The sequence below is a fragment of the Brachionichthys hirsutus genome, unplaced genomic scaffold (assembly GCF_040956055.1).
Source record: "Brachionichthys hirsutus isolate HB-005 unplaced genomic scaffold, CSIRO-AGI_Bhir_v1 contig_978, whole genome shotgun sequence".
NCBI lineage: Eukaryota > Metazoa > Chordata > Actinopteri > Lophiiformes > Brachionichthyidae > Brachionichthys > Brachionichthys hirsutus.
This window is the reverse complement of record NW_027180388.1, coordinates 46185-58819: the sequence shown is the minus strand read 5'-3', so window position 1 is coordinate 58819 and position 12635 is coordinate 46185. Positions and strand designations below refer to the sequence as shown.

At 41.2% G+C, this 12635-nt stretch overlaps 1 protein-coding gene across 1 annotated transcript in view; it reads left to right on the top strand.

Annotated features, from left to right (window-relative positions):
• Positions 1–8973, top strand: part of LOC137914445 (glutamate receptor 4-like) — a 71375-nt gene extending 62402 nt beyond the window's left edge. The window contains exons 16-18 of the mRNA XM_068757996.1: positions 2381–2495; positions 5467–5604; positions 8809–8973. Coding sequence (XP_068614097.1) covers positions 2381–2495; positions 5467–5604; positions 8809–8973 — 418 coding nt within the window. The remainder of the gene's footprint in view (positions 1–2380; positions 2496–5466; positions 5605–8808) is intronic.
• Positions 8974–12635: the final 3662 nt, after the last annotated feature.

Genomic DNA, 12635 nt, shown 5'->3' with positions numbered 1-12635 from the left:
CCAAAAGGTTTCTCTCAGGTATGCAAATAATGCATTTCCCATGCAGGCAGCTGTGACAGCAGTATAGAGAACTTGTCTGCTGGGGGAGAATAATTGACTAAATTCAGCAACGCCCGGCCGCTTGCTCTCTCGTCTCCCCCTCCATCTCTGGCTCTGTCAGCATTTCGGATTTGCTTTACAACAGGCAAAACACAAGCAGCCCATCATCCTCACATCCTGTCCTATAACTTCCCTCTGTGTGTGATGCAAACAGACCCAAGTCACCGGAGTTTATTCCTCGCTATTCACGCACAGATATTTTTTCTGTTTATGAGAGAAAAGTGACGGACAGCGAGTGGATGGGTCCCTTTTTAAGCCCCGCCCTTCCCCAGAACACAATCCTGGGCCTATCCACGGTTGTCTCTGGCTTCTCCCAATCAGCGGAGACCTGACGACACCTGGCAGGTGCACACATGGCTGGGAAGTATGCACATCAAGTGATTCTGCCTTTCCTCTCGGTGCCCTAATTAAAGCTCCAATTTGAACTGACAGTGTTGATGAGGAGGAGAATGAATGTCCTGATGATTACTGTGAATGTTTAGGAATGTCTGCTTCCTTAAGTATAGCTATTTTTGATAGGATTATTGATATGTGACTGTTGTTACCATGATTGATGAAGATTGTCGTGTGTTTCAACTGTTTTCATCAACACCCGTTGGAATGATGAGATGAGTCATGGCTTGTGGATTAGATCACCCCAGAGAACGTGGACTCTATCTAAATCTCTTGATTGCCTTCATTTGTAGTCAACCCTCTCCTTTTGATTTCACCATCTCTCCAAATTGACAACCTTTCAGTCACAAGCCAGCTCTTCCTGACACACTCCGAGACGAGGCAGGACTTCTAAGTCGGCGGATGTATTGTACAGACAACAAGGCAGACTAGCATACGGGCCAGAAGTGACCTTTTTTGGAAAAGAATAACCTGGCTGATTGCAGCATCTCACAAACTAAAAAGGTGGAGGCAGCAGAACAGAATGACAGGAAAGACTTTCAAGAGTTTCTGTAAAAAATCTGCAATTTACAAAACAAGGAGAGGTCACAAAACTTACCGTAATTCATGAAAGTATTGGTCTAATTCGCCCCATTATTGTAGTCTCTGATTAAAGTAGATGCAAATGATTTTGCAAGTGGGCTGCTGTAACAAACACTTTAGAAAACTTCTCATGCAAGTTTGGACAATAAATATTCGGTCTGTCCTAGGAAATGAAAGTCAGACTGACTGATAATGGTAGCAGCAATAGTTTGTATAGCGTTATAATACTTCCATGTTTTCAAGGGACGCCTGAGGAAAACGGGCATCTGATCTGATTTCCAGCATAAAAGAGTCTGCTGCTTGTACTGAATTAATACTTCCATACAGGCAAAAAGTGGTTCCATCTAAGCTATTGCTAGCTTTTAATGCAATAACCTGGCCCTGGTGCATGTACAGATTTGAAAAGTACTTCCATCTGAGATTCGAGACCAGAATGTTAAATGACAAAGTGCATAAAAACGTTGGGCACGTTCTCAAATCTTACATAAAGACGATCTAGTAAATCTGATCATAAAAATAATGGCATCCTTTTGTTCTGACCCGATGAATGTGAAGCTTTAAAAACAGAAAAAGAAAAACAGCCTTAAATTGAAATCCATTTTTTGTACTGTGTTGCAAGGCAGTGATTGTTCCTATTTTATTTATTTCCAAGTAGGGCTTTGAATATCAGCATAAAACACTAAAGCAATTAGTCGGAGCTCATCTCCTTCCAGGTTTAAAGGGAAGAAAAAGTTCGAAAGCTGTGCCCGCACCGCGTGATATTTAGCCTTGTGTCCCTGAATTGCGCTTTGGAGGTCAATCCCTTCAGGCGTGTGACAGGAGGCATGTAGGAAACTGCAGCCACACAGTCATAACCACACATACACGGTAGCAGAAATGTAGGGAGCACCAGGAGGCGACAAGAGCACCATCAGGAGGCTGCAGAGGCCTGCTTAGCACACTTTATTCTGCTGATCTGACACTCGCCATGGAGCATCCTGCATTACTACAGCCTGGTAAAGGAAAGTGACAGAGGGGAGATACGGTAGAGCAAAACAAGAACTGATACTGAAAGCTGAATTAAGTAAATATATGTGCAGTTTTTCTTAAAGTGTATCTCAAGTAGAGAAAAAGAGTGTTTTCTGGGGTGTATCCTCCACCACTAACCCACCTTTGTCCCTTCAGCCCCCCCCCCCCCCCCCCTTGCTCCCTCTCCTTCTCGTTTCCCTTCACGCCCTCCTCCTGGCTGTGGTCCACGTCCATCCTGTCTGTCTGTCCCTCCATCCTCTGCTCTGACCAAACTCTGTCCCTCCTCTTTTACTTAAAGAAACGCGGTCAACCTGGCCGTGCTAAAGCTCAACGAGCAGGGCCTGTTGGACAAATTGAAAAACAAGTGGTGGTATGACAAAGGAGAATGTGGCAGCGGGGGAGGGGATTCCAAGGTTAGCCCTCTCTGTCTGCCCACCCCACCACTAGGAGGATAGGGGTCGCTCACCGGCTACGTCGCCCGTGACGGCCCCCCGTCCTGGGAGCGTAACACATGCATCTGCCTTAGCACGGAAGCAGCAAACTTCAAAGTTACCCTGCAGCCACAAAAATGGGCACGATGTTGCATCTGTTGTCCGTGGTGTGTGCCTTTTTGCATAAAAGGTTCAGACCCAGTGGCAAAGGTACAACACAAAAAGGGGAATATTGAAAGATAAATATAATTTATTTCATAGAATCATCTGAAAATGATTCCATTTCAATCTTGCAGGGAATTATGCACCTTTTAAAGATAAGCGCCTGCCAAGATAAAGCAAGAATGACTCATGATGAGAACAATTCTGGCACATTTTAGTAATGCCTATGTGAGAGGCGTGTGAGGTAATGTGTGATGTGAGGAATAGGTGGAATCTCAAAGAGAGCAATTACTGTCAAGGCCGGGATATTTGCCCCCTAGTGGCAGCCCTGAGGAGAGGCAAGAGAAGGAGAGAATGCCCCCCCCACTCAGGAGTTAGAGGGAGGTGATTGGAGCAGATGGCGGCATTAATGCTGACCTTTGACTGCGGTCAGTAGTCAGGTTCAAACAACAAAAGTGTTTTGGTCAAGATGAAGTAAAGTTTTCATTAAACAAATGTGAGAAAATGAATGAATTTTCTGAAGATCTGTTTCTGAAGCACAGAGCAGATGAAACGATTAATGGACAGAATGAGACCCGAGCGTAATTGTAGCGCTCAGATTCTTTCAGGCACAGATTGACTTGAGGCAGAGGGGAGCATAAATAATTGATATCAGCAGAATGCAATTACGGGATAAAGTTTCCGACCTATTTCATTTGTTGTCCTATTTCAAGCATTTTGTTTGGAGGTCAGCTTTCTGTTCAGTGTTAAAGATTCCAAACACTCTTTTCTTACTTTTAGGTCCTGATTCAATTCAAGATTTAATTTGATTCATACAAACAAATAGAGAAACAGCTCTGTCTGTATAATCTGTTTCTTCTTTTGCCTTCATGAAACACTCACCTACATTTTCAAAGCTGCAGCTGACTCTCTCAATCGTTGCGTAGAGCTAGCCTCGCGGCGATAGTCCAGGCTTGACAGTACTTGCCCATTCAATTACAGGCATAGAACTGGCTGGGGCAGCATGGGTGTGTTACCTCAAGTGACAAAGGTGGGTCCCACTCATATGTCTGTAGCTCGATGTAGCTCTTCGATCACCCCCCCACCCCCCAGCCCCTCCTCGATGAGCATACACACATGTACTCAGTGGGATCCATGCTAGGTCACTCAATCTGTGCAAAGTACCTGTCTATGTGACTGAGCTGTGCAATGCAAATGTCAAATACCCTAATAACATAAAATAACATGACCTATGATGTTATTTATGTTATTTTTACACGCAAAGAACCCCGGTAAACCTTGCAGTTTTGAAACTGAGCGAAGCAGGCGTCTTAGACAAACTGAAAAACAAATGGTGGTATGACAAGGGAGAGTGTGGACCCAAGGACTCTGGAAGTAAGGTCAGTCTCACGCTGTTGCAGCCCACAAAACGCTAGTCTGAAACTCTCATCCTGAATACGCTCCAGATTACTGCAACTACTGTTTTGTCAATGCCAATATTCTCAGTTAGCATGAAGCATATTTTCTTCTACATGTCCACAGTAGCCTGAATCTCTTTTGCATTCTGCCTTCCTTTTTAATGGTGGACCACGTTAACCGTAATGTGCATCAGATTCAATGAAATTCTTATTCAGTTTCTGTAGCAATCTGTGGCAATCCCATTTCCATTCCAGTTATCTTACATATATTTTAAATTGAGGGTATCATTTACCACTTTCATGCTTTTTTGTTTGATCCCATACACTCGCCAAATTTTGGACTCGCTCACCAGAAAATGCAACTGATCTTGATCTTTAGCAGTAGCAACCTGTTCGCACCTGTTATCCTAGACTCTGCCTTCATGCTTAAGCTTCATTAAGACTTATTATTTTCAGCTTCGAAACAAAAACATGGCAACACTCTATTTTACAGGTACAATTTTTCTATTTTAGGTTTTATTTAAATTATTGGTCAAATGAAATGAAATAATAATAACAAAATGCAAATCACCTTGTTTTCAATGGAAAACGTATTTTTCACGTATTTTGGAACAAATAAAATTTCCTATAAAATTGGTAAAAAATAAATATTGGCCTGCAAAACAGTGTGTTCCCATATGTTCTGCTATTTACAGCCTGACCTGTATTTTCCTATATTTACAGTTTAAAAAATTATGTTGGAGTGTAAAACAAGTAATTAATTATGAATATTCTTGTACTTTCTTCATTTAAATATTTAGCGGCTGCTTGTTTTGACAAGTGGAGCCTTTAGATTCTATTAAAATTGCAGTGAAGTGATGTCACGGCACAGATTAGATGCTGCTCTGTGACTGTCTTTGTCTTTAATAAGTACATCAGAAGCTGCTTTGAGATGTAACAGTTGTAGAATGTGTTTGTACCGTGTTACAGCTGTGTAGTCATATGGAGTAGTTGTGATTATTCTGTAGTTAAAATGTCAGAAATCTTCACTGAATACTTTTTCTTTGACAATCTCTATTTCTGTCTGATCTCTTGTTTCTTATTTTCTCTCTCTCTGCTTTTCCATCACTTCTTTTTCCATACTTTTACCTCCTACTTTCTTTTTCCTTCATGATTTTCTTCTCTTACATTACCTACCTGATCATTCTCAATGTTTACCAATCCGTCAAACTTTGGTCCAAACGTTTCAATCCTCCATCATCATCATCACACTCATGCCTTATGTTTCCCATTGTTACCTTCCTTTTCTAACACCTTTTCCTTTAACTGCTGCTCTCTTTTACCTTTACCATAACACCTCCCCTGCCTCGCATCTTCCCTCACTTTATCCTCTTCAAACTCCATCCCTCTCCCAGGATAAGTCGTCCCAGGCTCTGAGCCTGTCCAACGTGGCCGGGGTCTTCTACATCCTTGTGGGCGGCCTCGGCCTCGCCATGCTGGTGGCCCTGGTCGAGTTCTGCTACAAGTCGCGTGCCGAAGCCAAGCGCATGAAGGTGGACCTTAGCCCCCCCCACTGCCCCAGCCCCTCCCCCAGCACCCAGAATCTAGCCACTTATAGGGAGGGGTACAACGTGTACGGCTCCGAGGGGGTCAAGATATAGGGGTAGGATTTAGAGGCTCCCATTAGGTGGGGAAATGGTGGTTTTGATTTGATCATGGTGGTGGTGCTGTAGATTACTGTGTTGTCGATGTAGAGGCTGACAGCAGCCCCCTGCTACCGTGTTGCTCTTCATGTGGTGATCAGAGCGGTCAAGCATTGTGGAACCAATATAGTTTTAATGTTTTTTTCATTTTTTTCATTTTGAACTTTCAATTTCCTTTGTTTTGTTTTTCATTCTTTATCATTTAACTCCCCCAGCAACGGAGGGGGCTATATTTATCTTATTACAGCATTGGTTCCATCGTCTTTGGCTGCAAATGATAATGATGGTGATGATGACAATGATGCTCTTGGCTGATGACTTGAATAGGCACCTGCATTGTTATTTCAGCTAACAGTTAATAAATAACGATGGCACAGGGATGCACAACTCCTTTTCAGGGACTAGCATTCAATAGATTTTTAAACGCTGCCCAGAGATGCGAATAGAAATCATTCCTCAACTGGCATTATTATCAATGAACGTATCAGTTATTGTCTAAAGAACTTATTGCTCCTTTTTTCCAACGAGCTGTCAGCACCTTAAACTATTGCATAAATTACAGAAGCACAAAAAATTTAGAAGATGAAATGCCATTTTTACTTTAACATTTTTTGAGCAGTTAAACAATTGTCCCGATTGATTCTGATTAATTTACTGCTTGAGATTCATCAATTCATCAATACAGTGTTACCTGATCCGTCTTTGTTCTTATGATCAGCGTAACAGAGTAATGTCTTTGTGGCTAAACTGTTTTAAGTTCTGTAAGTGGTCTAAATGTATTCAAATTAATTAGCTAATTGTCACTGCCTTGGATCTGGCTAAAACTTTTTCAGCCATAATGTGACGGATATCCTTAGAAGACATTTTAGGAGAATAAAATTAAAAGCTGTTTTTATATCAGTGTATGTTCACATAAACTTTGATAACCAGACTAATAATTCCTCTGAAGTCTCTCAAAGACACGAACACGTGACAAGTCTTAATGTGAAGAGCCTTTTGAGGCCGGTTCACACTGAGCCCATTCAAAGGAATTTAAGGTTAGACGAAGGCTTTTACACAGTGTGAGCAAAATCTCAAACATTAGCTTGAAGGACTCATTTAATCTTCATCATTCGGCTTCCGTTTAGAGGAGTTTGATTTTTTTAATGGAGGTTCGAAACAACAGGATGATTATTGCGTTTTACAGATATTAGCCAAGCTGGAAATGTAGAGTTTCTCCACTTCAATAACGCCTCCTTTTTACTAGCTATCAAACATTATATCAAATATAGCTAGAACCTAATAGAGCTAGCACAGCAGCTGGTTTTATTTTTATTATTTTATTTCTGTATTTAGCCGGTGTTGAAGGGGATTAATTTAATTTAACAACAACAATCCAGGATATAAACCTTTTTCTCTGCTGAAACCGGAGTTGTGTGCCCCTGTTGTAGAGAGACACTGACTTATTCCGCGCCTGAGAGCTGCAAAACAGCCCTGTTATTTAGCATTAATGCAGAGGAATAATTGATGAAGCAAACACTTCACTCGACAGGCTATTTAGTGATGTTGTAGTAAAAGCATAACTCAAGTTTACGGGTGCTAAAGAGCAATTAACTGCAAAAGAAAACATTGGACTTTGATTTGCTTTAAAAACCTCCCCATGTATGAGACATACGGTCGTTATTCTGTCTTTTTGAGGACGCATTTTAATCATTTTCAGCATCGATACCCTTAATTCAAGCAGAGAGGCACAGAAAAGATTGGCTGTTAACAATGTGGATTGTCGAAAGCGATCTGCTCAGGGATTTCTTCTTCACTTTTAATTGAGCTGTCCATCCGCATGACGGCGCTCATTAAAACAAGGGTGGAGTGAACTTCTGTCTACACCTCTTCCAGAATCACTTGGTTGTGTGTGATAACTGTTCTAAATGCCTTCTATCAAATAGCATCCCCTGCTTCTTAAAAGTGGCTTTTATGCATCGTGTGCAGGCTTTTAGTTTTAACACAAAATGCCTCTTTTGGTGGCGAGTGACCTGAGGTTTTTACCTGACAGCGTCACCGAGTAGCCCGACTGTGTGAAGTGTGTCCATACTCTGAGCTATAAAGCCAGTAAATCCCTCTCTATAAATCTGACAACCCGAAAATCACTCCTACGTGTTTCCCTTTTGTCTTTTCCAAATCGTTGCCTGAATTGCTCGGATTAGAGAAACACAGAACCCTGAAATGCATGGCCATTGAAGAAATGCAGATGTCTACAACACAAATCCTGCACAAATCTCTGTGCATGTTCGTTTGATTGCTGCCTGCTTTGGCATTCACTTCTTGTCGTTGCAGCATTTTGCACCTTTTGCTGAGATTTGAATCAGTGACATTGGGTGCATTCACACGACGCCTGTTTGAGGTAATTCGTTAAGTTTTGGGTAATTATTTTCTCGAGGAAGGAAAATACCATTCAGAATTTAACGCACAAAAAATAATTGTATATTGAATCTGCAGAATCTTCAACAGTCATATTTTAATTTCCAATAGCTTTTATTTTTAAAGTAAGTTTGGAGGCTGTAAAATAATTAACTAATTATTAATCAGGAAAATTGAAGTTGATTGGTTACTTGGTAACTACTCAGCAGCACCAGTTTGTAGATTAACTTAGAGCTCAACATGCTCAAATTTATGCAAAATAAATGTTAGCAAATCAAGGAAACAGTTTGTTCTACAAGGAGACAAAATATTTGTGGCCTCTCAGGGCCACCGTAGATTTTTGGATATAACATCAGATTTAAAGAAAAGAAAGATCTAAAATGCGAACAGTGAAACTTTCACTGTATTGTCTCCCAGGTGTGTGACTGCACCCACAGTCCTCTGGCATTGTTAGCACCTGTGAGTTCACTGTGTGTACAAGCACATGCATGTGCTTGTGTGTGTGTGTGTGTGTGTTTTATGGTGCATGTGTGTGTTGAAATTTCTTTGTCTTGGCAGCAGTTTTCTTTTATAGTTTCTGTTCAAGAGGTGACTTTCTTTCAAACCGGATCTCCACTCTGCCACCTCCACCCTCTTCTCCATCTTTCCTTTCATCAGCTGTCTTTTTCTGAAGCCATGCGGAACAAGGCCCGTCTCTCCATCACAGGAAGCGTGGGGGAGAATGGCCGCGTCTTGACGCCAGACTGCCCCAAAGCCGTGCATGCTGGCCACGCCTCCCTCCGCCACCCTGGCCTTGCAGTGATCTCCTCCGGACTGCCCTGAAAACCAAAAACACCTCCTGTGCCTTAACGACACGCAAACATACAGCCATCGACACACTACTTACATCCAATCATGCATAACCCATACACACATGTAATTACAGATACTCAAATGCAAATACTCAGACACTGAACGCACACTTTAACACACTGCACATTGTCATCTCACGTTCCTGCTGCCATTGACTTATTCCAACAAGAGAAAAGTGAAACACGAAAAACAAACAGAAGATTACTATGACTGTCACACTTGCCTGCAGCATTAATTTCTTTGCTTTTTTCTTTTTTTTTTGTCTTATTTTGGGAGGATCCTGATATCAAGAATACCAACAGGAACCAGCACAGACTTATTGCGTAAACTGAACTAGAAGCTGTGAACGCGACCACGACGCAGATCGTGATAAAGATCATGATCACGTCTGTCAGTAAAAAAAAAACCCGAAAACAACTCTGGTCTGCTGTCACTTGACAATGTTGGCCAAAAGGCCACACCCCTTGACGACGCCTTACTAAGACCACTTCATCATCGTCATCTTTACTTGCCTGCAAAGACTGAGTGCCAGGTATTATCACCCACAGAAGACCAGAAAACTGTTATCCTGAACGTTCGGACTGTGCAAACCTGCTACTTTGACACGGACTGTTCAAAGTGAATGAAACATTTCTTTCTAATCACAGATATGGAATCCTCTCTGGCCCACAGGCCAGCGAGATAATCAGCCAATACAGAACAGAAGCAACCTCTAGACACACACATGTGTGTGTGCGTGCGTGTGTGTGTGTCTGATCTCGGCCACAGACGTCACAGGGGTTTGAAAGCAGCGATAATTAACAATGAATTCCTTCATCAACAGCATCATCATGAGTAGAAATGCTAAACAGCAAAGGGGTGATTGGCCAAGCGGTGAAGGCAAGTGTATATTCAAGTGACCGAAAGAAAAACTCAAACACATGGGCAGATCTTATAAGGCTACCAAACAAAGCACCTCTCAATCTGAACACTGGGACCTAATTGAAGTTTGCAAAATCAATGATGGAGGAATGGAACATGTGGCGTTTTATAAATTATAGATAAAACAAACTCAGCCTCCATGTCCTCATCAATTATTAATCCAAATAACCAGGCAGTAGAAGAGGCAAATCAAAGATCATTATTCTTGTCATGTCCTCCTGCAGTGGGATAAAACCATGCGTTTCAAGGGTGGTAATGACGTTGAGGATCACTGGTCCATGCTGTGTGAGCTTCATTTGAGTCTAACTAGAAAGATCTACGAGTCCAATTTATCCACAAGTAACGACTCTAATGGGCAGTTTGGTCGTCATTGGAGGTCCGCGGTCTTTTTTCAGTAGCCGGGTTTAAAAAAAAAAAAAAGGTTTGTCAGAAAGCTTGCTTTTTAAAACTATTGTAAATAATGTAGCAAAACAGAACTCACTCTTTTGTAATCATCTTAAATAACAATTCATTGCAATAATGAGTATAAAAGAAAATGCCACTACTTGATTTTTTTTTTAATAAATCTACATATTATATATATATGACAAATAAATATATATCTATACATCTATAGAGAGCTATAGAAAACATTGATCACAAATAGTCGGAGGCTATGGCATACATTATGTTTCATGGCCGGGTTTTACTTTTGATTTTGTTTTTTTTATATATATTATGCCACAGTCTTTGTGTGTCCTACGCAACACTGAATGTCCATCTGGCACTCACACACACACACACAATTGTTATTACATACACAGGAGCCGCTCAGGGCGATCACTCCAGCATCACGAGAGGTTCAGATGATTTTTATTTCTACCCATCTGTCTGTTTTACGAGTATTCACTATTCTAACAGTGTTTTTATACCAGCATCTTCTATTGGTGGGCTGCAAAGGCCCCTAAAACAGCTAACAATATAGTCCATTCAATGGGAACACTTTTAAGCAGGCCTCTAGAGAAGATGGGCCACAGAGGTGAAACAATGCTGTCTGATATTTTACACTTCAATATCGCCTCAGTGCTTTTAGTTTCTTCCTCACACCAGATGAGCACAGATTGTTCTAAAAAAAATTGGGCGGGGGGGGGGGGGTGATTAGATCCCTCATTCCAGCAAAAAAAAAAAAAAATCTTAAATATCATCGTAGAAGAGAGGAAAAATAGGTATATCTCAATAATATCCAATAAAGAACACATTATTTTGTGGATCCTATATGCTAAGTCAAGTTAGCGTTCTACTTGTGGTACTTTCTCTTGATTTGTCATCCTCTTCATGGGATAGAGCAGAAGTGAGAAGTCTAGACACCCATTGACAATCTGACTTCCTTTAACCTTTAACATTTCATACCTTTTACATCGTGACTGTTGAAATGTTGCAGGAAAAAACTTCCCCTTCTATGCTGAACTCGGACACATAACTGCATCAAATGTGCGTCGAATGTATTTGAGTGAAACCATTAATCTAAAATAATATCTCAAACGAGGATCCTCTTTGTGACTGGAGCTAACAGGACGCACTGGTGCCGGTCACTTCCTGTCAGCCCGGTGGATCTGCGACGCTGCAGCAATCCAGCATGAATTTAAAGGATATAATGTTTCTCTAGAGTGGACGACATCCACGCCCACTCCACGCCCTGGCAGTTAAAGTACAAAACCCTCGTGATCATTTCTTTGCCACCTCCAGCGCATACGGTTCCAAAAAGAAAGCTGTTTACGGTTGTCGACACTCCGGCCTTGACAACCGTCTCTTTCGTCCATTGTTTCTGTCTTTCCATCTGGTTTGTTTTTCTAGTAAAACATCAATGCTGAACCTGCTTTCACTGTCTGGTTATTGATCCACAGATTTTCTGCTCGTGTGTTGTTTTACTAAAACCAGCGACCCTCAACCACAGACGCATCAGAGAGTTGGCGTTAACAGTGAAGTACGCATAGGATACTCGCTCTAGGAGCTTATGCTTGTGCTTGTGTTGCAGCACAGCTTGAGGCAAATACTGCAAGAATATGTGTTAAAGAGAAACGCAGTTAAAGGCCCCTCATTGTAACGTGGATGCCAACTAAAGCAAAGTGCGCTCGGACTATTTCTGGCCTCAATGAATAAAGTAATAGTAGTAGTTCATTTACAAGAACTGTCTTACATGGACAATGTTTGATTTAGTGATGCATGTCTTTAACCGTTGAATTAATGGCTGCAGAAACAGCAGCATGTTCAACTTTTAATTTTCATTAGCTCATTTTATCTTTTTCAATCTGTCTTTCCATTTCTCTGCTCTACATACGTCTTAATTTCTCCCCTGCTGTCTTTCTATATTCCTCTGCACATTCTCTTTAACCTTTTCATACTTCATTTCTCTATTTATTTTTTTTGCATTCCCCCTCAGAGGATCTTTTTTCTTATATTACGGCAGCTTCATCTGGTCTCCCATCATCAGTTAGCTCTTGTGGTTGAATATGAAACAGAATACCACCAATGCTCAGCACACACACAGGAAGCACTTCACAGTTGTTGTTTTTGTACATGGTGATGGCATGTTCTATTTACTGCAAGAAGTACACACTTTTAATGTACTCAAAAAGACAAAGCGCACACAAATCTGTCATTACATCCATTAATATGAAGCCATTTTCTGAGAGGATAATATTTTTCATTAATTCTAATGCCATCTGAAAACC